The following is a 25,730-nucleotide window of genomic DNA, read 5'->3' on the forward strand; positions in this document are numbered from 1 at the left end:
TGGAAACAGGGACGAGGATGAATTTAACTCGCGGGGACAGGGACGGGGACGGGTATCATGAAACCCGTACCCACCCCGCCCGTTGCCATCCCTAAGTGAGTCAAAAATCTAAATATCAATTTCAAAAGGGACTTTTTGGTAATTTTAGATAATTTAAATAAAAAAAAAATAAAAGGAGCTCATATTATATGAAAGCCATGTTTTTTTCTTCTTTCTTTCCATTTTGTCTACCGTTCAAATTTTAAATTTTGGTGGATCCCTTTCTTTTGTTTGGCGTGACTGAGAGAGAGGGGGCCAAGGCCAAATAAGAGACAGAAGGAGGGCGCGTAGAAAAGGAGCATCGGAGTTTGTTGGGAAATGAAAATCTGAGAGAGAAAAAAGATGAGCGGTGCGAGACTGTGCACATTGCTGGGCGAATTGGGTTACGAAGGGTGGGAAGCGTTAGACCCTGACAGCTTCGAATGGCCCTTCCAGTACGAAGACACTCGCCCCCTTCTTCACTGGATCTGCGCCAATCTTCGTCCCTCCAACGTTCTTTCTCTCTCCGAACTTTCCCAGTTACTTCTCTCTCTCTCTCTCTACCATTTTTTATAGTCCTAATTATCACATGAATATGACTATTCTAATTCCCTGTTTCAGGTACGAGCAATTCAAGCAAGAAGGGAAGTTGTTAGAGGTAATGTATTCTTCATTATTGTTGGAATCGGAAACCAAAATTAGTTAGTTACTGAAATTGAAATGAATCCAATCGAACAGGGTGAGGATTTGGACTTTGCTTACGACAGCATTTCGGCCTTCTCTGATAGGAGAGACAACCAGGAGGCGGTTTTTGGTGCTGAAGAAGGATTGAAAGATATAAAGTACATACTTGTTGTATACAGTTATTTTGAGTTTGTTTGAATATAAGCTTAGAAGAGGTTCTGAGGGTTTTCTTTATCGAAAATAAAGAGTTTTTTTTAGTAGAGAAACTCTTCAAAGCTTTTTTAGGCTTGTATCTAATCACACTCTATGTTCAATTCAATGATTAGGGAGTGTTGCCTTAATATTTTGTGTTTTGGGTTCAGGGAGGCGACGATGGCGTATAGGGAGGAAGCTTTGGCCTTGCAAAGGCAGCTGAGGCATCTGCAGTCTCAGTTTGACATGCTCTCCAGCCAGGCCTCGACGTTGACACAAGGAAGACGAGCACGTCTTGCTGCGACCTCTAATGTTAATGGAAACCTTGCCACCATAGATGATAGCCTTTCTGTCAGAAATTTACAGGTATGTTAGTGTTTCTGCATATAATGTGTTATTTTCATGCTCTATTGTGTTTCCGCGTGTAATGTAAGTAATTTTGATGATCAGTAATGTTGTCTGATGTCTGAACAAGTTCTTTGATAGAAATGGTGTACTTTTTAGGAAAGCCGTGAGTCTAATAATGTTTCTTAGTGGATCATTTTGCAGGTTTGAGTAATGAATGAGGACCGCTGATATTTTGAATTTTTGTTCAGTTTTTAGTCATGAGAAATCTTTGCCGTTTGCTTCAAGTATCATCTCATGGTGGTTTGTTTTCGTTAACTTTTTTATTGTTTAGATGAGTGCCGTTCTTGAAAGAATTGCTACCACAGCGCATGAGTTGGCTCATTATCATTCGGGAGATGGTAATATTTCCTTTCCTTGTTTTTCTCAGACGTTACTCCCTTGTTTGACTTGTTTTTGTATAGTTCATTTTTATGATTCACAAGTGACAGTCTGAAATTTATTGGATTTATCTCAATAGAAGCTTTTCTGTTCAACTGTGTCAGGCTTTGTGTGATCAAATGATAATTTCCTTGTCCTATGTTTTCTGCTTTGGTTTATGAATTTTTTAAATGGAAGGGATTTAAAATAGACAGCTTCCAAAGAGATATAAATTTTGTTGAAAACCATCTTGCTGAAAAATTGGTTTTCAATAGAGCGCAATGGTGTTGTTTGACTTTGATACACATTGCTAACCCTATCTAGTGAAATAAGACATGTTGTGGTATAATATGCTGAAAACTCGTATGATAAATTTTGATATTTCTTCTGATGAGTTTAGCTACTTTAAAATGCAGAAGATGGTATATATTTGGCATACTCAGACTTTAACCAATTCTTGCTTGGAGACTCATCTTGTCTAAAAGAGCTAAATCAGTGGTTTGCTAAGCAACTGGACACAGTAAGTGGGCAAAACACTTGTTTTTTCTTTACTTTCTGCTCAACCTATGTTTTTTCATAGGATAAATATCGTCTTCAAGTGAATAATATTATTTTTCTTTTAATTCTAATATTATTTTTCATGTCCCCCTTACTCTGGCCTAGTGATTAGTTACAAATATCATTTGTACTTAAATGCCCCATAGATTTTAGACCTTGAAAATCAGGACAGTAACATTTCAAGGATGGTTTCTATTAATGCTGCTTTGGGAATGCGAACCCCATATGCTTGGACCCAGAAAAATAATTGGGAAAAGGGTCAGAGTTAGTTGGATATTATGTCTGTTTTAATCGTGGTTATACAATAGGTGGGCTTAAATAGTAGGAACAAAGCAGAATGGAGGCGTTTGAGAATTTAGTTTTAATAACCAAAGCATAGGCTTTTCATGAAAAGGGAAACTGTTGGATGGAGGATTCTCTCCTTAGGTTTTCTTTTCTTTTTTTGTGATCCAATCTCCAACAAGCAAAGCTTTCCTTTCACTCTCTTTTTCTATCAGTTATTTCTTTGAAATACAATATTGTATTTTTTGTGTTCCTCAATCCTCACAATTTGGTCCGACCAACCGGCTCTCTTGATTGTGGCAGACAGCTTTGAGAGTCAAGTCCCATAGTGATTGGGTGTGTGACAAGGAACTCCCAATTAGTTTTGAGACTTTCCCCTCTTAACACATGGCTTTTAAGAGGATGATGTCTAATCCATTGGATTAGAATCAAAAATCATTCTGCCAGATCTAGTTTATTACTAGCTTCATGTTTCTTATTAGTGATACTCATGCTTATAGAAAAGAATTAAAATTTTATAACTTTTTTGTGTATCGAAAATTATGTAAACCTAACATTCATTTATATTTAAGCAACTTTTGCACTTAGTACAATTTTAACAATTATTCTTCAAAAAATAAAATTAAAAATAAACGATATTAAACATTAAGTGTCATGGTTATATTAATGTGCATTTTTGGTTAGTTAAACTTGTGATTATGGAAAGTGGTGTTTTGTTTTAACTTTTAATTTGAGTATATAACTGTTTTGTTTGGGACCTATGGTTTGAGGCTTACCTAGTGAGTCTCAGGCACGGTTGAGACTGGTTACTACAGACTAAGAGCAGTAATGTGGTGGAGCAGGAGGTTGTTTACTTGTGAATGCACTTTCTCACTCAAGTTTTGATTTGCACAAGTAGTGTGGTAGTGGTGGTAAAGATGCATATCTTAATGGCAAAACCCTACGATCATATAGGCATAGTTACCTAGGTAGCAAACCATCTAGGATTCAGTTTTTCTATTATTAGGGATTGATTGATAAAATACAGGGATCTACATGTTTTTTCCTATTAATGTGAGAATGCTGTTGGGATATAAAACATTTTGAAAACCGTGTCACTGTTGTGGTGGAGCCAAGTGGGATTTTGTGAGCCTTGTATTCCACTATGTTATTGGGTGGTGGGTCAACGAGCCAGGTTGACAGCATCTGAGATCATAGTTCAAAATTTTAACAACTCATACGAGAATCTTTTCTAGTTTTCCTTTCTTGTCCAAAACAGTAACCTCCACAAGTTGTACTTTCTCTCCTTCCTTCCTAATGATATTCTTTTTTGTTGGGTATCAGAAAGAATGAGCGGAATGCGGAAGCACCGGATCAAGTTAATTAGAGATAGAGAGAAGTAAGTAGAGAGACAAGAAAAATAAATACACACCAAGTTTACGTGGAAACTCCAAAGACGGAGAAAAAACCACGGGCGATCAAGAGCAAGATAATTCCACTATGTAGAAAATAGGAGAGTACAAGAAGTTCTCTAATATCATGAGAACAAAGAGATAATCTCTCAAATATAGACTAAAAATACTCTCTTGAATCTTTCCTCTCTATGTATGATTTTTCTCAAGTGTGTAGATTGCTGAATCAATTGCCATTTGCTCCAAATGCTTGATGCCTTATATAGGCATTGAGAAGAAGCGTATGCACCCAGAATAAGGAAACCTGGAACAAAACAAGGAGCAAAAAAGAGGAAACCATGCATGGAATCATGGCCTAAAATCAAGGAAACGTGTTTTCCTTAAAACATGAAATATGGAAGAAATTTGTGCCATAACTTTACAATCTCCACCTTGGCTCAAATTTAATAAGTTGCTCATCGCCAGATAAAGCCCCAGAGGGGCAATCATTTGTTGTAGAGACCAACCAAGCCCAAACAATGTTGAAACTTGGCATTCGGAAGTGGCTTAGTAAGCATATCTGCTGGATTCTCAAATGTATGTACCTTTTGTAGTAGAACTTCACCAATAGTAACAATATCTCGGATAAAGTGATGTTTAACATCTATGTGTTTGGTCTTGTCGTGGTAACGACTATTCTTAGTCAAATGAATGGCACTCTGACTATCACAAAATACAGTAAGAACATCTTGTGTGAGACCAAGTTCTTTGACCAAACCTCGGATCCAGAGAGCCTCTTTCACACCCTCTGTTGCTGAAACATATTCTGCTTCTGTTGTAGATAATGCTGCAATAGATTGAAGTGAAGCTTTCCAACTGATAGCAGAATTACAGAGAGTAAAAATGTAGCCAGAAAGAGATCTTCTTCTATCAAGATCACCACCATAATCCGAATCAACAAAACCTGCAACATTATTAGTTGTAGCTTTGTTTCTGTCAAACACCAAGCCAATATTACTAGTACCTTTAAGATATCGAAAAATCCATTTTACAGCACTCCAGTGATCCTTTCCAGGATTATGCATGTATCGGCTCACCATGCTAACAGCATATGCTAAATCAGGTCTAGTGCACACCATAGCATACATTAAACTGCCAACTGCACTAGCATATGGAACGTGTGACAAACGCTCCATCTCTTCTTTTGTTTGTGGGCAAAGGTCTGAAGATAACTTGAAATGTGCAGCAAGTGGAGTAGAAACAGGTTTACAATTATTCATATTAAATCTGTCAAGTAATCTCTCAATATATTTTTGTTGAGATAAGAATAATTTACCAACTTGTCGATCTCTATGAATCTCCATGCCAAGAATTTTCTTAGCTGCACCTAATTCCTTCATCTCAAACTCATTATTGAGTTGAGCTTTCAATTTGTTGATCAAAGACTTGTCACGTGATGCAATCAACATATCATCAACATAAAGTAACAAGTATATGAAAGTTCCATCAGGAAATTGTTGAAAATAAATACAATCATCATATTTACTCCTGGAATAACCTTGCCCAATCATAAAGGAATCAAATTTTTTATACCATTGTCTGGGTGCTTGCTTGAGGCCATATAAAGATTTCTTTAATTGACAAACAAGATGCTCCTTACTAGGAACAACAAATCCCTCAGGCTGATCCATATAAATTTCTTCTTCCAGCTCTCCATGTAGAAAAGCTGTCTTTACATCAAGTTGCTCTAATTCTAAATCAAACAGAGCAACAAAAGCAAGCAAAATACGAATGGAAGTATGACGAACAACAGGTGAGAAAATCTCATTAAAGTCAATACCTTCCTTTTGATAAAAGCCTTTAACGACTAATCGCGCCTTGCATCTAGGATCTTCAACCCCTGGAATGCCATCTTTCTTCTTATAGATCCATTTACACCTTAGAGGTCGTTTGCCTTTGGGGAGCTTTGTCAAATTCCAAGTGTTGTTCTTGTGAAGACTTTCAATTTCTTCATTCATAGCCACTAGCCACTTAGCAGAATCAACACAAGAAACAGCTTCACTATAGCTGGCAGGTTCAACATCATCATTTACCTCTTGTGCAATTGACAATGCATAAGCAGTCAAATTGTCATCAGTGTATCTAGCTGGCAATTTTATCTGTCTTCTTGTCCTATCTCGTGCAATATTATATTCTTCCTGTTGCTGAATAGGATGATCATCACCATGATCATCAATGCTAGACTCAGTGGTAGAGGAAGATGGAACATCAACATTAGGAGCTACAGATTTTAACTCTAACTCCACCTTCTCGCTAGTACCTTGCAGATTATTAGTACTGGAAGAAGACACAGATGATTGTTTTCCAGAAGATAATAATGCATCCTCATTAAAAGTCACATCTCTACTAAGAATTAATTTTCGTGACTTAAACTTAGAACACCATAAACGATAACCTTTAGATTCAGATGCATAACCAAGAAATATGCACTTAATAGCTCTAGGAGCTAATTTTCCATCATTAACATGTGCATATGCAGGACATCCAAAAATTCTTAAATTAGAATAATCAATAGGATTACCTGACCAAATTTCTTCTGGAATCTTGAAATTAAGTGAAGAGTGTGGAGATCGGTTGATCAAGTAGCAAGCTGTAGATGCTGCCTCGACCCACAACTCACGTTGATGCCATAACCCAGCATTTGAGAGCATACAACGAGCTCTCTCAAGGATAGTTCTGTTTAAAAGTTCTGCAACACCATTCTGCTGGGGTTTACCTGGAATGGTTTTGTGTCTAGCAATACCATGATTTGCGCAGAACTCATTAAAGTCACCTTCACAGAACTCCAATCCATTATCCGTTCTGAGCTTCTTGACTTTCTTTCCTGTCTGAGTTTCAACAAGAGTTTTCCACTTCTTAAAAGTGGGGAATGTTTCATTTTTGTGCCTTAGAAAATAGACCCAGACTTTACGAGAAAAATCATCAATAATAGTCATCATATAACGGCATCCTCCATAAGATGGAACTTTAGAAGGACCCCAAAGATCAGAATGAATGTAATCAAGGGTACCTTTTGTGCGGTGAGTTGCAGTGGAGAAGCTAACTCTTTTCTGCTTCCCAAAGACACAATGTTCACAAAACTCCAACTTACCGATGCCTTGATTACCAAGGAGACCTTGCTTGCTCAGAAGGTGCATGCCTTTTTCACTCATATGGCCCAGGCGCATGTGCCATAATTTGGTGGCATCTTTATCAGACATAGAAGATGAGACAGCTGCTGATCCTGTCACTATAGATCCTTGCAAGATATACAAACTACCAATACGGTTAGCTTTTAATAAAACAATAGCACCTTTTGATACCTTTAGAACTCCACCTTCAGCTGAATACTTGCACCCAAGAGACTCTAGGGTGCCAAGAGAAATTAGATTTCGCTTCAAGTCAGGAATAAAGCGAACATTGGAAAGAGTCTTGATAGTGCCATCATGAGTCTTGATCTGAATAGTACCTATTCCTGCAATCTTGCATTGGGTGTCATTACCCATCAAGACAACACCACTATCAACAGGTTCAAGAGTGGTGAATAAGTCCTTATAAGGACACATATGAAATGTACATCCAGAATCAAGAATCCATTCAGTTTTGCTCCTCTTATCAGAAGAGACAGATATCATAACATCACCATCAGAATCAGTTTCAACATTAGCAGCTTCAGCAGGATTTTTACCTTTTTCTTGCCTTTCTTGTTTCTTTTTCAAGATAAAGCAGTCGGAGATATCATGCCCAAATTTCTTGCAATAACGACAGGTTTTGTTGGATTTACGCCCTCTGGATTTGGATCTACTTTTCTTGTTACTGGTACTCCCTTTTTCTTGAGTTCTACCCCTGACACTTAAACCCTCACCCTTGTCCTCAGAGTGGATATCAAGATCAAACTTTTCTTTGGACAACAAATTAGATTTAACATCTTCAAAGGATAAGGTATCATTGTTGCTATACAACATAATTTCTTTAAAGTGTTTATAGGTAGAAGGTAATGAGACAATCAACAAAACAGCTTTATCTTCATCATCAATTTTAATTTCAATATTTTCCAAATCCATGATAATAGAATTAAACTCATTAAGATGAGATTGAATAGGAGTACCTTCGACCATACGAATCGTATATAGTCTTTCTTTGAGACGAAGCTTGTTTGCGAGACTTTTGGTCATATAAAGAGATTCCAATTTCAGCCACAAAGCAGCAGCGGTTGTTTCATTTGCTACTTCACGAAGAACCTCCTTGGACAAGCATAGTTGGATTGCTGAAAGCGCCTTTTCATCCAACTCGTCCCATTGCTCATCAGTCATGTTGACCGGCTTTTTGGCTTTTCCATCTAAAGCTTTCTTCAATCCATTCTGTGTAAGAACGGCTTTCATTTGGACTTTCCAAATAGAAAAACAAATCTTGCCATCAAACTTCTCAATGTCAAATTTAGTGACGGTAGACATATTGAATCTCTAATTAAACAAGTAGCTCTGATACCACTTGTTGGGTATCAGAAAGAATGAGCGGAATGCGGAAGCACCGGATCAAGTTAATTAGAGATAGAGAGAAGTAAGTAGAGAGACAAGAAAAATAAATACACACCAAGTTTACGTGGAAACTCCAAAGACGGAGAAAAAACCACGGGCGATCAAGAGCAAGATAATTCCACTATGTAGAAAATAGGAGAGTACAAGAAGTTCTCTAATATCATGAGAACAAAGAGATAATCTCTCAAATATAGACTAAAAATACTCTCTTGAATCTTTCCTCTCTATGTATGATTTTTCTCAAGTGTGTAGATTGCTGAATCAATTGCCATTTGCTCCAAATGCTTGATGCCTTATATAGGCATTGAGAAGAAGCGTATGCACCCAGAATAAGGAAACCTGGAACAAAACAAGGAGCAAAAAAGAGGAAACCATGCATGGAATCATGGCCTAAAATCAAGGAAACGTGTTTTCCTTAAAACAGGAAATATGGAAGAAATTTGTGCCATAACTTTACATTTTTCTATCAAAAGTAAAGAAGAAAGCAAACTTGTCTGCGATGCTTAAACTATGAAGCTTTGGTGGCTAATTTATATTCCATGGCAAGAGTCATGATCAACACTGGTAAGTCATAAGTGGTTAGATCACAAGAGTTGATATGCTTAAATAATTGAATAACTTTTATTGGGCTTCCTTTGTTTCTCTATTCTAATAACTTTCTAACTATTAAAATGTGAGTGATTGAATATTCTAGTCCAGTGTCACTGTTGTAACATGTTTTAAGTTTTGCATTATAGTATTTTGTGCTGAAATGTGCCTACCAATAGAACAGGTTGGAATGGAGTAAAGATTAATATCGGTGAAAAGGAATATATAATAAAAGCAATATAAGGCACTTCCTGACCTTATGGACTTATAAAATTTGGTTAGTCATTTGAGTCCTAATGCATAGTCTTGATTAGGACCTAGGATAGACATTGTTAAGTTTTATAACAGGCCATGTTCCAGTCTTGCAATTTAGGGAGAGTGGCTGGTCTTCTTGTTGAGGGATTGGGCTTGATGTTTCTACTTTGTCCAAAATGCCTAATGCGAACCTCTTTCCTATATCCCCTTGTCATATTTTCAACCAATATTATGCCCCTCGATCGTAGAGATTCCTCAAAAAGAAAGAATATTAGGTTTCTTGTTGCAATTGAAACACTACTTAATAAAAAACTTGTCAGTTTTCTTCTATTCTCAAAATGTTCTTCATAGAATTTAGACTTAGGGCCCAGCTCTATCCCACAAATAGAATTTGTTTACACTTCTTTTTTGGTGTTGATTATTCCTGATCCTGCCTTCTGCAGTATGGTTGTTGTTGTGGACTTAACTATATAGGTGTCACCCTTTCTGTTTTGTATTTTCTGAATTCTGATAATGGTGTTTTAAACTTTATATTGATTTATGATCTCTCAAGTTCTTGATGCCATTTTATGATTTCTTTTTCTAATTCAATATCAGGGTCCATTTCGACTTGTTGCCGAGGAGGGGAAATCTAAGTGCTCTTGGGTGAATCTTGATGACATCTCAAATACCTATGTTAGAGGTATACATGCTGGTTCTTACAATTCACTATTCTTTTACCTCATTCTCAAATCAATACACTACAGTAGTAATTGTCTTGAGCCATCATAAATCCCAATTTTTAACTGGATCTGTCTGCTTCCTTACTGGCAGGTGGCAGCAAACATGAGCCTTTTACTTTATTCTTATCAATATTTTATTGTATATATGATAGTTATTTTTCTACTGATATAACTCATACGAACTAGTTAACATCAGTATTCATTTGTGTCTTTATTGAAGTGGAATAGGAAGGGACTAAAAAAATTGTCATTCTGCTCCAACATCCAATGCTATGCAGTATAAAACTGTTGTTTGAAAATCTGTTAACATTATAAACACCTTACTTCACTCAAAACCTCTACTGAACCAACTAAGATGCATCTAGAGGCTTTGGAGTCAGAAAAAAACAAAGATTCATAATAAAACTATCTGTATTTAACACTACAGATTAAATACAATTATGCGGTGGCTTAGGAGCAGAATATGTATCTGAATGAACTAGAATATTCTTAACTGGACTTTTGACTGTATTTATTTTTTTCTTTTGGTGGTTCAGCAGATTTGGAAAAGTCACAGCATCAGCGTGTATCTGAGTTGCGACGGCTTCGCTCAATGTATGTGCATTCCTATAACATTGCAGATTACTTAGGTTGAACTTCCAGAATTGTAGATATGAATATAAACCCTAAAAATAATCCATATTTGTCAAATGTTTTGAATAGCAAACTCAATCTTGGGTTCTACCCAGCCTGTGTTTGATAATCATGCCTGTATTAGTACCATGTTAGACAAAATCAGTTGGTAATTTTGTTTCCATGTGAGGTGGTTTAGGGGATAGTTGACATTAAAGCATGTTTATCCTGTGTGTAATCGAATTGTAATCTTAGTATCTGTGATTTCACGAGGTTGATTATGAAGGCATGCATGTTTTGTAAATGTCATGCTTTTTGATCTAATTAAACTGGATAACACACTCATGTTTCTAATATTCCTCCAATCTTAGTATTAATAGCCTATGTAAACTTTGACAGATTTGGAGTAAGTGAAAAACAGTGGGTTGAAGCACAGGTTGAGAATGCCAAGCAACAGGCTATTTTAATGACACTTAAATCACAAGTATCATCGGATGAAGCTCACATTCATCTTGATCTTCATTCTCTTAGGTATTTACCATGTTAATACAATCTCTATTTTGCCTTTTTGTTTCCTGGGTGTTGGACTTTCAAATTCTGACCTCCCTTATGATCATTTTCTCAAGACCATGCGATGGGCTTTTGCATTGTTTATTATTAATCTTGTCTTAGATATTGGACTTAGGGCCTAACTCAATTGTAAGGTGAAGACATCCCAAGCTTTATAAGCTTTATTTAATCCATATCTCTAGTTGATATGGGTCTAAACACCACCCTTGAATGATGCTGCAATTAAGGCAAGCCCCCCAAAGATGCCACAACTAAGGTGGCCTGCAACTGCAATTAAGGCTGTTTTCTAGCCCCTTGATCACTCCATTTGTGATCCTCTAATATAAAAGTGCAAAGAATATACGCAAACAATCAATTTACAAAACCCTTTTCTTTTAGTGAATTCTTTATTAAGAGTAAATTACTCCAATCTCCCTTCTATTTTCACTTCTTACTTCTTACTTGAAAACCCATCTGTTTCTAAAACTTATACAAAACACCTATTTTATAAATATGCCACATTTAAACTTCAAACCTTTGTTTATGAATAAAGACTAAATGCCTATTTCATAATTGTCTTTTGTTGCAGATTTTGGGTCATTACCCAAAATCCAACCCTATTTCTTAAGCATCACACCATTCTCCATCTATTTTATAAAGGCATCACAATTAAATCCTTATAATATGAGCATGTTTGTTACAATATATATTTTTTTTTGTAAAAGAATCACTTTTTCAAAAAAATAATTACTTTTTTAGTTTTCTATGCGTTTGTTTAAACTTTTAAAAATAATCAGAAGCTTAATAGAATCTAAATCTAAATTCTGATTAAAACCAGAAGCTATTTTGAATAGCTTCTCATAAAATCAACCATTGCTTTTAAAAAAGAAGTTATTTTTATGATTGTAAACAAACATATATTAGCCTTTTGCTTTTTCAAAATCTTTAAAAAATATTCACTAGATTATTTTACATCAAAATCATTATTTTTTTTAATCTGTAAAAAACTGTTCATATAGTTAAAATTTAGAACAATTAAATACTTTAAATGATAAAAAAATTAAGATAATAATATTAGAATAACATGAAAGAATAAATTATAGGTTCATATCTTTGAAATAACAAGAATTATTTTAAAACTGTTGTAGTAAAAAAAATAATAAAAACTGGATCTGATAATTTTTAAAAAATTAAACCAATAAAAATATAAAATATGATTTTTTTCATTATTGAAAAAAAATGTTTTTAATAAATTTAATTTAATTTTATCTTACTGTTGATTACATAATTCATGTGATTAATCTTTTATTGCAACAAATTAGAAATAATTTTTGTTATTTTGAAGGTACAAAATTATAATTTATTTTATTTTTTATTCTATGATGCTACTCTAATGTTATTTTAATTTTTTTTAATCATTGAAGTATTTATTAATTTCAAAATTTTACTATATAGTAGATGGATTAATTCTAATGTATTTATTAAATATACAGGGTGTGTGCATAATGAGTCAAAACCAAAAATCTGAAATAAGGGTATTCTTGTCAAATTAATACAAAAATAAAGTTTGGGCCATTGGGCTATTTGGGGTTTATGTATTGCATACTAACAAAATAGGCGGGGTTTTGTGTAGGTTTTAGAAATAGAGGGAGTTTTGTCATTTTGTGCAAGAATTGCAAAATAGATGGGAGGTTAGAATAATTTATACTTTTATTATTTTGTTGTCTAATCGCAGCATGAGATCTAATGTTCAAAATCTTTTCACCATAAATGCCTTTTGTTTTTAAAGTTACAGTTTTCCATATGTTAAGTCATGTGCTGTGATGTACAGGAGAAAGCATTCTGAATTGAAAGGAGAACTTTCAAATCTTTATAACCATGAAGAAAAGCTGCTGTCAGAGGTTTGTTACTACATAGCCTGTATTCTAGGCTTGTTGTATGTTCTAGCTAATGCCATTATACTGTTGATTTTTCTATTAAAAATTGTTGGACTTTCCTGTCTAAAGGATCATATATTTTCCAGAATAGAATTTTCAAATAATTGGTCTCTGTGGGTTGTCCGATGCCTTGTTACTTTCTTTTCTTCCCTTTCCAGACTATTTCAGATTTGTGCTGGGAGCTAGCTCAACTACAAGATACATACATTTTACAAGGTATGTTCTCAACTCTACTATTGGGATGAAATTCAATTTTATTTTATTTATTTGTTTTGTGTTTTAGATGATTCTTTTTTCTAATTTAGTATAATCAAATGTTTTATCCTCTAGGTGATTATGATTTAAAGGTCATGCGCCAAGAGTACTACATTAACCGGCAGAAAGCAGTAAGTTCAACTGCTCGTGTTGATTATTATTGTTTTTAATAAATATGTCCTCAAGTGATGGGATATGTTTGTTAGATTCTTGTGTTAATCCTCCAACTTTAGATTGGTTCCCTGAGTTTGAAGTGCTGAGTTTCTATTCTCTTCTCACATAGCTAACTTTTAAATGGCTTGCTGTTTCTTCTTTTCTCTTCTATAAGGCTGTTTGGATTTGTCTCAAGTTTCTGGTGAAGATTTCAGAAAAAACGTACCAAGTTGAAGGTTTTTGATTCTGATAGGAGCCAATAGTTAGGGGCCATTATGGCTGAGTTGCTTAAGGGGTGTGCTAGTTGTGTAAGTTCTTTGGCATGATTGGCTGAGTTATTTTGAATCTTAGCAGTGTTCATTTTCTGTTTGAGTTTGATACTCATGAATAGCTTAAACTTGAGAGTGAGTGCTAATATATTGGGTCATAAGTTGTTAGTATTTGTTGAGATCCCACATCAACTATAGATATGTCCATTGTAGTGACTATAAAGCTTGAGCAATCGTCAACTCAAGGAAATACATATATAGGTAAACTGTTAGCAGCAAAAATTGATCAGTCTTGGCAATCTTGAATTGAGGAAAATAGTAAAGGCCATCACTTCCTATCGTTCCTTCAAGAAGAACCTAATTAGATGCCTGAGATTTGACAAAGCAATGAGTTGGATGGAACTCAAAATAGACTCCATTATCTTTGCAGATTGTTTAGTGCAAGTGTTACGGAGGAATTAAAGGGTGAGGAGAATTTAGAAGAGCCAATAGAGGAAATGGAAAGATCTTGACCATTACCCATGAGAACCTGAACCGAGCCACCGAATGGAGTCTTATGAGGGTTGTGAGGATCAACAATGATATGATCGGAGGCTCCTGACTCAGGATACTAGGATTGAAAATCTTGCTGCTTATTTGGTGCTTGTAAAAGCTGAGCTGGCTGAGAGTTGGTGACATACCACTCTAGGAGTTAGGGTTTTGATGCCAAGTGTTCTGATGATTATTTGAAGAAGGAACGAAATTTGGATCGAAGTGATTCCAATTGAACACATCATGACCGTACTTGCCACATAGTTGACAGGTAGGACGATTTCCACCATCATTGTAGTGACCTGGACCATGATTTCTACCATAGTTGTGACCATCATGGTTGTCAATCTCTAGTGACAACTCGTAAACTCGTAGTTTACGAGTTTACAAGAGCTTACCTGTACAACTCGGAGGTAAACTCGTTTTTTAGTGAACTCGGAGCAATCTCGGGTAAACTCGTGTAAACTCGCGAGACTACCTCCGATATTAAGAGATCACCGTTTTTTTTTTTCACTTACACAAAACGCACGTTTTGTGTTGTGTGTTAGGGCACTTTCACTCTAGACCAGACCTCTCCTACTCTCCTCTCCACTCCAGACCTCCGCAGCGCCTCTTCCACGGCTCTCCTCCTTCGCGCCTCACCTCCTTCGCGCTTCACCTCCTTCGCGCGCCTCACCTCCTCCGCGCGCCTCACCTCCTTCGCGCGACACCTCCGCGCGTCTCCTTTCCTCTCCGCGCGACACCTCCGCGAGTCTCCTCTCCTCTCCGGCGAATCTCCGCCGATCTATCCTCTCTGACAGTGGCTCTGTCTTCCCCGGCATCTGCAGATCTGTCTTCTTCTAAGAGGGAAGGCAGCGGCGACGGCTTGAGGAAGGGTTGCATTGCAGGAAAAATAATTAGGGTTGGAATATGGGCCAAATGGGCCAAGTTTTATTTTTTGTTTTGATTTGGTTAAGAGGGTTTTTACTTCATTATTTTTTTTTAGAAAGTAACCTCTCTTTATTAATTATTAATTATTATTATTATAATTTAGATAATATTTTAAGTAATACAAAATTTAATATAAGACCTTAAATATTTTGTTTTCTTAATTTATTTATTTTGTTTAACTACTATAAATTTTTATTATTAAAAATATTTAATGTATAAATAGTTATATTTTTATTTTTATATGTATATTATTAATTATTTGTATTATAAATTATCTAATATTTATATATATATATATATAAATAAATTAGAATAGTGTAATCCTGCTATATTTAATAAATTATTTTATTATTAATATAATTTGTTATTTTACTCTTTAATATAAAGTTAAAATGTTTAATTATTATATAATTTTTAATTATTTTTATAATTTTGTTTATTGAGTAATCTCTTACGAGTTTACGAGACGAGTTTACGATACGAGTTTACGGAGCCTTCACGAGATTACGTAAACTCTTGAGATTGACAACCTTGGTGACCATGTCCACGACCATGTCCAAAGTTTCAAATTCTGATATCCTCCATTAACCTGCTTATTGGATGCTTTGGTCTGCAATTTAGATGTAGAAGTTTGGGCAACATTGGTGATAATTGATGCAGGTGCGCAGGTGTGTGTTCTTGATGAAACTTATCAAATTGAGCTTCTTGCACTAACAAAACTGATTCAACGTCTTCAATAGTAGGAGGATCAGATCTGCTATGAATCATCATGACAAAAGAATTGTATTCCTCACGCAGGCCAGCAAAAATAGCACCAAGGTGTTCTTCATATGAAACAAGGTTGCCAATAGCAAGAAGAGAATTTACAAGAGCCTTGATATGAAGTGGATAATCAGAAATTGACTGATCCGATTTCTTGATTGTACGAAGTTCAGTTCACAATTGCCAAATTTTTGCATGAAGATTCTTGTGAAAGTAATTGTGGACTTTTTCCCATATCTGATAGAATGACGATATCCAATGACTTGTGTGAATATGGATTCAGAATTGGAGGAAAGAAGCCAAGAAAACAGCATCTGATCTTTCATTTCCCAGGGCTGATAAGCTTCAAAGATCAATCCAAGGTCGTGATCTTCTTCAGACTCAAATTGCAAGGGAATTTGAGGACTAATGACAAATCAATGAAGACGTGATTTGGTAACAACTTTAACTTGCTGTTTCCAGAGAAGAAAATTCTTGTCATCGAGTTTGACTGAGATTGCATGTGTAAAGTGAATTGGAGCATGCATGGAGTTATCGCCATTGTTGGCAAGAAGCGAAGAGGATTGTGCCATGAATATGAGAACAGGCCCAAAGGAAAAAAAAAAGCTAAATGATACCATATCAGAGTATAGAGAAGAGAGAGAGATAGAATGAAAAAACTCTATTGATGTTTTCTGTGTTATACATGAATGAATACAACAGGCTATATATAGCCTTGAGCGTCTAATAGAATCCTAACAAGCTGAGCCAAGTCAGCAAACAAAATTTAAAAGGCAGTTGTAACTACTTATACAGATTTATGAATATACTATACCATATTCTAATATCCATTAAATATCTGTAATTATTAATTAATGTATGTGGCGCTACCAACATCATAGTGTTAAATGATCAAATGTTTGAATTTTTAAACATGTAACCTCCGATAAGTGATAACATACTTCTCAATTCTTGTTGCAGTTCATAAACCATCTCATCAATCTGCTTGCGAGGCATCAGCTCTTAAAGATAGCTTGCCAATTGGAAAAGAAGCACATGCTTGGAGCATTTTCATTGCTCAAGGTTATTGAGTCTGAGCTGCAAGCATACCTTTCTGCAACCGAGGGACGGGTGGTATGTAGCCTTAGAAATTCCCATTGCACTTTTTCTTTAATTTTGTATGATTCATTTGTCACTGATTTCATTTTTGGTAATGGTATTGCTCTTATTTTATTTGAAATTTTCCATTTACCTGTTCCTCTTTAACTTGTCTGATTGTCTTTTCACTTGGGTACACATGGAGTGAATGGTGATCGTTTAGACTCCCTTAACTTTGTTTTAGGTGGGGAGTGAGATGGAATGAGGGTGAGTTAGTTATGGAGGGAAAACGGGAGTGCTGTTATATAGGAATATATAGAAACTAAAGGAAGGAAGAGGGTATGCTAGAACATAAAGAATAAATGGGGCCAGAATGATCTCTGAGCTTGCGCAGCTTCTGTTCTTGTATTCCTTTCTTCTTTCATACATAATACCATGAAATAATACTAACATATTCAATTTATCAAACTATGTATTTGACATTAAGCAACCATGTATTTGACATGAAACAACCATGTATTTTTCATCTGTCTAATCCCCTGTGAGAGTGCAGGCATGTGACAATAAGATGTATCATTCATGACTTGTTGGCTGCACTTGAAAAATCTTGGCAATTAACATGCAATAGATGGAATGTGGTTATATTAGTGTCATGCTAAGGGTAGTTTATTAAATAAATTCTACCTTTTGGCTCCTTTATAGAGTGTTTGGTTGTAGGGGAGGGATATTTTTAAATTTGTCTTGTTTGGTTCAAATTTTAGGAGGGTAGGGGAGAAAAATCCCTCCTAACCCAATTTTACCTCCCCTCCAATATTGGGGAATGGAGGGGAGGGATTTTTTTAAATTTGTCTTGTTTGGTTCAAATTTTAGGAGGGCAGGGGAGCAAAATCTCTCCTAGCCCAATTTTAGCCCCCCTCCAAAATTGGGGGATTTGGAGGGGAGGGGAAAGATTTTAAAACATTTGTAGTGTAATGTCTAGAATATCCTTACTAATGTTTTTAAATTTAAAATTATAAGGATACAAAGGTAAATTGGTTTTTGAAATCTCTCCCTTCCCCTTGTGAAACAAATAAGAAAAAAGTTACTTCTCCCCTTCCCTCCTCTCAACCAAACAAAATTTTTAATTTCTTCCCTCCCCTCCATTAAAACCCCGTCCCTCCTTTGAACCAAACAAACCTTTAAAGTTGGGAGGAGCGCTATAGAGAATAAAGTGTACTCACAAATTCACAATTATTGATTAGAAGATCAACAGTGATAATTGTGATAAAATCAAATACATATATAGAAAAATGAAAAATCTAAAGTTAATTGCAATCTCAACTATTGATTTTCTAATTAATGGTTATAATTGCAATTTATCCTATTAAGTGCACTCCTCACTTTAGGGGTGCCAAATTTGCCACTAAAATGCCATTGAGCATACCTTTATGTTGGTTTATGGATTCTGCTATATTGGCATTCCTTATATTTTCCTTCATAAACTCTTGTTTCAAAAGCTTACAGTTTTTAATCAGACCTCTACTTTTATCTTTTGAACTTTCCTTTATGGATTGCAGGGTCGTTGCCTGGCTCTTATCCAAGCTGCATCTGATGTTCAAGAACAAGGAGGAGTACATGACAGTGATCATTTTTTGCATGCTATTAGAGACCTGCTAAAAATTTATTCAAGTTAAGATTTACTCATCAAATATTATGATTTGTTCAAGTTATAGTGGTATTACTATCCTTCTAATAAGCTGTCTTGTACCATTTTCCTGGCATTCTACTTTTTTTTCCCAGATACACAAGCTACACTGTCAACATATGTATCAGCTCCTGGCATTGTCCAGCAGATATCTGCTCTGCGTTCAGATTTGATGAACCTTCAGTCGGACCTTGAGAATTCTCTTCCAGAAGACAGAAATAGGTGTATTGATGAACTGTAAGTTTTATGATAAAAATCAATGTACTGTATTTTATTATAGCTTTCTTAGCTGTAATGGCTTTTGATTCAATAGGACCTCCGGAAATTTGAATGCTGTTAATTATATTCTTTCTATTGCAATCATAGGGTTAGAATATGTACCGTGGAGTAAGTTAAAGTCAATTTTATGCCAATCCATCATGAAATTCTCACAAAACCCTCTGTTGGATTGGAAGTTTGTATCATGAAGATCATGTTCATAAAATTTCATGTTTATCTAACATTGTTTCTACTCCAATGTAATATCTTAAAACAGAAATACAATATACTTTTTAAAGAAACAAAAATATCAACCACTTCATCGGATGCTAAATTATTGTTAACTTTTTGAAATTTGACATGCAAGTTCTGCATAATAAGAATTCAATGGTTGGATTAATCAAAATCATTTTCTATAAAGAGCCACTGATTGGTGCAAGTATATCAAGTTTTGCATTGGTATCTTTTGATATATTCTGTAAAATTATTGGAGGCTGATATTGTGACTTGCATATATGGTGTGGAGATTTAGCAAAACTTGGATACGCATGCTTATTCAAGTAAGCATTTATTATTATTATTATTATTATTAATTTATTATTATTGTTATTACTATTACTATTAACGTACAAAAGGCACTTTGTGCCTCTGTGAATTATTTTAAAAAATATTAAATAATAAAAATTATATAATAATGAATGATTATTAAAAATACATATGGTTATGAAATGAAATATACGGAAAAAAAAAAAAAGAATTTGCAATTTATATAAGGGTAATTATAAGGTAAAATTGTCTAGAAATGTGGATCCCAAATGGGACAATCCTCTTTATTAATAGTATAGATTATATGGTGTTTCAGTCCTTATCCTGCAGTATAAGAGGTTAACTATAATGCTACATAACATCTATTTGCACGCTAAATTGTAAAGCATTGTTGTTTGAGACAATCTATCCTTGATCATTTGTATTATTGTCGAATTTGAACTTGACGTACAAACATTTTTGTATTCACAACTGTATATAAATTTTCTGCATGTTTTTACTGAGATAGCAATGAGTTTTCTTTCACATAATTCCTGAATTCGGAGTGTCTTTTTGTTCCTTATTTGAAAGGAAACTAAGAAATTCATGTCAATTTTTTAATCTACAGGTGCAACCTTATTCAAAGTCTGCAACAACTGCTCTTTGCATCTTCAACAACAGCACAGCCAATACTGACCCCTCGGGTATGACTCCCAGTTTTGTTTTGTGGCTTCATGACTTTGCTGTTAGCATTTTACAATTGTTTTTCCTTTTTATGCCTCTGGTTTTAGTTATGTAAATTTGATAGACTCCCTAGTACTAAGGCTTTTGCTACAAGGTAAGGGATGGCAAGTAGAGAAACAGCAAATGTGGCAACTAGAGGATATTATGGGGGAATATTCAACTGCTGCATAATGCACTGTCTATGCAATAATGATGAATGAGAGGAGGGAATTCAGTTTGAGGGACCTGGGAGTGAGTTAGAAGTGAAAAGGGAATAGGGTACTTAAGAAATTGGGTGAAGATTTGGGTTCCTTTTAGCATTGGGTGAAGGTTTGGGTTCCTTTTAGCAGGGAAAGACCCTCAGATCGCAGGTGTTTCTTTAATTTTCTGTTTTTCGTTTTAATCAAAGGGGATTTTCCCTATTATAAAGAGCTATGCTCCATTGTTTCCTTATGGGAAACATTACTTATGAATGTTCTTTACAAGTATATGTTTCACCCAACAGGAATAGTATTACTCAGTATCGTACCCACCTATATAACATGTAGGCTCTTCCTCACCGTAGATTTTTAACATCTAAACTCCATTTGATGGAACATCACTGGCCAGCTTGAATTTTATTAGGGCTATTGCATATCTGTGGTTCAATATAAAATGGAAGATAGTCAAAGCATCTAACAAAAACTCTTTAGGAAAAGCTATTGAAAGTCATATCTCTAAATAGTTTTATTGAAAGTTTGGTTTTCAGTAGAATGCAGTGGCATTGATTTATACATTTAGCCTATGCCACTCGGGGATAGTACCTAGTAGTCTAGTACCTACCTTTGTTATTTTTGTAGGCCCATTGCATAAATATTACTTATTTCTTAATTGTGAAGTGAGAGTTTATGTCTTTCAATATGGTCTAGAGTATTGGATATTTCACCAGATTCATTGATAATTCAAACATTAATATTTCATGCCTTAAATATATTTTTAGTCCTTGTAAGGTGAATGAGTTTTGATTTTAGTTTCTTCAAAAAAAATTCTGTTTTTCATCCTCTACAGTTGAAAATCATTGTTTTTAGCTCCTACTTTTACGAGACACTTGTTAATGACTATGCTAATAGAAAATCAAATGACCATCTTAGGTGACACTTGCTAATATCTATGATACTTCAAAAAACTTGTAAGATACCTAAATAAGTTATATATATATATATATATATATATATATATATATATATATGTATGTATACACACATACATATATATCTTAAAATGAACATTTGGGGACCAAAATTAGTGAACTCAGATTTTGGAAGGATGAAAATTAAACAAAAATATTTTACAAGAATCGAAACCAACACTACTTTATTTTACAAGGATAAAAAATAATGATTTTAAATTCTAGAGGAATGAAAAACAGAAAAAAATTTATAGGGACCAAAACTAAAACTCCTTTCGCAGGGACTAAAAATATAGTAGAAACTTCATTAATTTTAATTTGTATGTTGTAACATATACTCAGTTTCTTTTGAATTTGTTTAAAAACAATTTAGTTAATTATAGGCTTAGATCCACTTTTGGTCCCTATAGTTTTGCAAGTGTGCTATTTTGGTCCCAAAAATATTTTATTGCAAATTTTGTCCTTCTAGTTTTCAAAATTACGTAATATTGATCCACTCATTAACATGTCATTCAAAATTAGACAAAAAATTGCTATGTTCCCGTGAATGACACTATCTAGTAGCTACTAGCTACTTAGCTGTGTTGGCTTCCATGTAAAGAGCAATATTGCTTTTTACTACAGATTTGCTATGTTTCTCTTTTTATTTTATTTCAATTAATATTTATAATCTATTAATTTTTTTTTAGTTTTTAATATTATTATTTTTCCACGTGGCTAAATATTTGTTAGAATGTTAGGTAATATCATTCACAAAAACGTTTGCATTTATGTTTAATTTTTGGTGACATGTTAATTACAGGACCAACATTGCTTAATGTTGAAAATTATGGAGACCAAATTTGTAATAAAAAAATTTGGAAAACCAAAATTGCACATTTGTGGACTGAGTGGATTTAAACCTTAATTATATTTGTAATTTCATTAACAACACCCAAAGCCTTTTCCTACAAAGTGGGTATTTGTCATGTCCATTGTAAAGAGTAAATTTTTTTTCAGGGTTTTAAGGGAGTGGGTTACTTTTTGATGATGTAATTATGAACAATGCGTACCTTAATGAAGTAAAGTAATATGATATTCTGATGACCTTTCTGAGCAATTTGTAGCAGCTAGAAACTAGATTATGTCTGAATCAAAGTTGTATAAAAACGGGCATATCAGGTTTTTTTCTTTTTTGTGTATATTGTGTTGACATTTTTCTTGTTCCATATGATCTCTTATTTAGCCATTAATGAAAGAGCTTGATGAAATGGAAAAGATTAATGCAAAGCTGTCTGCTGCTGTTGAAGAGGTGACACTAGAGCATGTCAAGAATAACGAGGTAATGTAACATGAACATTTTATCATGCCATCTAGTCAGTAATTTCCCTACTTTGGTTGATGCGGTCAGGCAGAGTTTTCTGCTCTTTTAACCTAACATGATTCTCTCTTGATAACTCCTTTCCATGATAACTTTCATGAAAATAATTCCTTGGTATAATTTTCTTTTTATATTATTGATGAAAACTTGAAACTTAAGGACAATAATTCATGAATCCTGAAAATTGAGCCTCAGCTTAGTCTTATTCACTGGAAAAAAGGAAAAGAGAAAAATAAGCGATTATAATTGAGTTTGAATCATTGTAGTCACTGTTGACCTGTATTGGATTTTTTCTTAATTGAAACTTGTTCATTATATTGAATCACATCTGTTTTGCCAAGTTATAGAACTCAAGAGTGTGAACATATTTCTGTTATATCACTACTTTGATTGACACTCCCTCATCAATTTTTAAGACTCTGAACCTATTGTTGTGATGACTGAAACTTTGTGCTGACATCCAGATTGTGAAACATCATTCACAAGAAATTGGACTTCAAAGGCGAGTCTTTGTTGATTTCTTCTGCAATCCTGAGCGATTAAGGAGCCAAGTTAGGGAACTGACTGCACGAGTCAGAGCCTTGCAAATTTCATAGCAATCATAAGTACTCTTCTCTTTTCCACTCTCTCTCTCCAGGGTTGTTTTATAATCTTTTCTATATGCTTTCTTAACCAAATGGGAAATGTGCTATTCTTCTGTTTTTACAAGTTTTTTTGTTTCTTTTTTCCTCAGTGTATACAAATGTTTTAACTGTATGCATTTGGAAAGGAGCGTCACCTGAGATTCAGACCAGGCATTTGGAATACAAAATTTGTAACAATATTCTTCCTTATTTGAAAAGGATAATCAAATACTTTATTCTGGTAGTCTAGATACTAGTAAGTGGTTGTTGTATATCATCACTCCCTATGAAATTGGAATTCTTGTGCTTTACATGTGCAAATCAACTAGTCCATGTACATTACATGTGTACTTAAAAAGCATTAATATTAAGGAATTGGCATATGCCGCTTGACATGAGTGATAAAATTAGTCCTCAAGCTAAATTTGTTGATCATCTCATTCTCATGCAAGTATTGAAAAGTTTATAAACTTAGTTACCATAATAGCTAACTGCTCCACTTGTAATTCAGAGAATCCTTGTTCCCTACTAGAGTACCCTTCACAACATATTGCTCTTTTTCTTAATCCCCATAAGAGAATTTACGGGTCAAAAATATTCAATAATGATCCTGCAACACTGCTTATTGCAAATGGGGATGCTTTTAAATCAGAAACCAATGCATCATAAAGCAATGAAACAAATAAAACATCAACGAAGGATATTCAGGCGTCCATCAACATGGACAAGAATTAACACGTGATAAGCACGCAATCAGAGCACAAGTGCTTGAAGTAGGTCGTTATTATTTCTTGTTGGGTGATTTGAGTTACTCTAGAGTGGGAAGTTGGTACTTGGTATATTATAAATTGGGTGCTTCTTTTAGGTAATAAAAATCAAAATGGTATTGAATTTTAGGAATTTTTTCAACTTTAACACCAGATTTTGCGAATAAGCCAGCTGTCAGATTCCGTAGGTTGATAGGGATCACTAGTGTTCCTGATCCGTGCAGCTTTGTCGGAAACATGCCACAATTTTTTAGAAGAGAAAGAATATTCTAGAAAATGTGTACTTTATTTATAGAAGCGTCTCTTATATACAGGAAGTTTCTAATATTACAAGTCCTAGAACTTTCAAAATTAAAAAAAAAAAAGAGAAAAGGATACTATATTGTAAATGACGGTGGCCGATGCTTATATATAGGGCATTATGTGAATGTGCTATAATACTAATCACAGATGAAGTATATCCAAAAACCACTTCTTACCATAGGCCTCTATATATCTACTATTCCGTTATTCCCATACTTTTCGGCAAGGTTATCAAATAAACACTAACTTTATTTTATAAGCGGTATAAGAACTACGTTTAGTCATATACTGAATGTAAATATATTATCCAATTACTTCAAAGAAAAACCCCATTTTATTCTACATCGCTCAGATTTTTTCTTTTAATCTATGACTAATTTTATTCAACCATCATCTATTTTTATTCCTATTTTTACAAGAGAAAATTATTTATTTTGAAGCATAAAAATGAAGATATTATTTTGGTATGAAGATTTGTGGGACATCATAAAAGAAGGATTTACTGTTTTGACAACACATCAGTTCTTAGTGCATCTTAGAAAAAAGGGTTAAAAGAAAACAAACAGAAAGATTCAATGGGTTTGTTTATTTTACAACAAGCAGTAGCTGACCCTGTCTTTCCAATAATAATGAATGCTACAGCTGCTAAAGATGCACGGAGTACTCTACAGGAGTTCCAAGACATTAGTGTTTGAGAATAAAAATAAAGAGTTTGAGACAATAATTAACTACTATTCTAGGATATTAGAAATAGTATGTCAGATGAGAGCATACGAGGATAATATTTCTGACAAAAAAGTTGTTGTAAAAATTTAAATGATCATCCCATCCAAGTACAATGCAATTTTGTCTACAATAAAGAAAACCAAAGATCTGGCTAATTTATCGGTAGAGAATTCATGGGGTTATTTGAAGCACATGAGCATAGATTGAGTAGGTATGAAGAAGACTTCGCAGAAAATGTCTTTAAATCAAGACTCAAATTGTAGAAAATGTCTTTGAATCAAAACTCAAGTTACGATCTCAAAATAAAAAACATGAAAGAAAGAAAAAAGGGTGAAGAAATTTTTAGAAATAAAAAAAAAATCTAGAAATTTCTCTAAGAATAATCCAGAGATAAATATCTTCCATGTGACATTTGCAAGAAAACAAGGTATTTGGAGAAAAATAGTTGGCATCTGGAGAAGTCACAGCATCACTACAGCAAAAAAAACTGAACACATGGAGAGTAAC

At 34.3% G+C, this 25,730-nt stretch overlaps 1 protein-coding gene across 2 annotated transcripts; it reads left to right on the forward strand.

Moving 5' to 3' along the window:
• The first annotated feature begins 219 nt into the window (after positions 1-219).
• Positions 220-23,834, forward strand: AUG3 (HAUS augmin-like complex subunit). 2 transcript variants are annotated; one of them, XM_083066950.1, is made up of 19 exons: positions 220-557; positions 640-676; positions 757-860; positions 1,065-1,260; positions 1,574-1,640; positions 2,076-2,179; positions 9,887-9,971; positions 10,548-10,605; positions 11,023-11,154; positions 13,004-13,073; positions 13,268-13,325; positions 13,440-13,495; positions 16,970-17,122; positions 18,643-18,754; positions 18,866-19,007; positions 20,182-20,257; positions 22,670-22,765; positions 23,269-23,409; positions 23,538-23,834. In XM_083066950.1, exons 1-18 carry the CDS (start codon positions 382-384, stop codon positions 23,398-23,400), a joined length of 1,854 nt encoding a protein of 617 aa, XP_082923076.1. In that variant the 5' UTR covers positions 220-381; the 3' UTR covers positions 23,401-23,409; positions 23,538-23,834. The 2 variants fall into 2 exon arrangements, with proteins under 2 accessions (XP_082923076.1, XP_020217522.2); XM_020361933.3 differs by having other exon boundaries at positions 10,551-10,605.
• The last annotated feature ends 1,896 nt before the right edge of the window (positions 23,835-25,730 follow it).

Source organism: Cajanus cajan, chromosome 11 (genome assembly GCF_000230855.2).
Source record: "Cajanus cajan strain Asha chromosome 11, NIPB_CcT2T_4, whole genome shotgun sequence".
NCBI lineage: Eukaryota > Viridiplantae > Streptophyta > Magnoliopsida > Fabales > Fabaceae > Cajanus > Cajanus cajan.

Coding starts and splice junctions, on each gene's coding strand:
- AUG3 (XM_083066950.1), top strand. CDS start 382: ATGAGCGGTGCGAGACTGTGCACATTGCTGGGCGAATTGGGTTACGAA. Junction 17,123..18,642: donor CTGCAACCGAGGGACGGGTG/GTATGTAGCCTT, acceptor TATGGATTGCAG/GGTCGTTGCCTGGCTCTTAT. Junction 18,755..18,865: donor CCTGCTAAAAATTTATTCAA/GTTAAGATTTAC, acceptor TTTTTTTCCCAG/ATACACAAGCTACACTGTCA.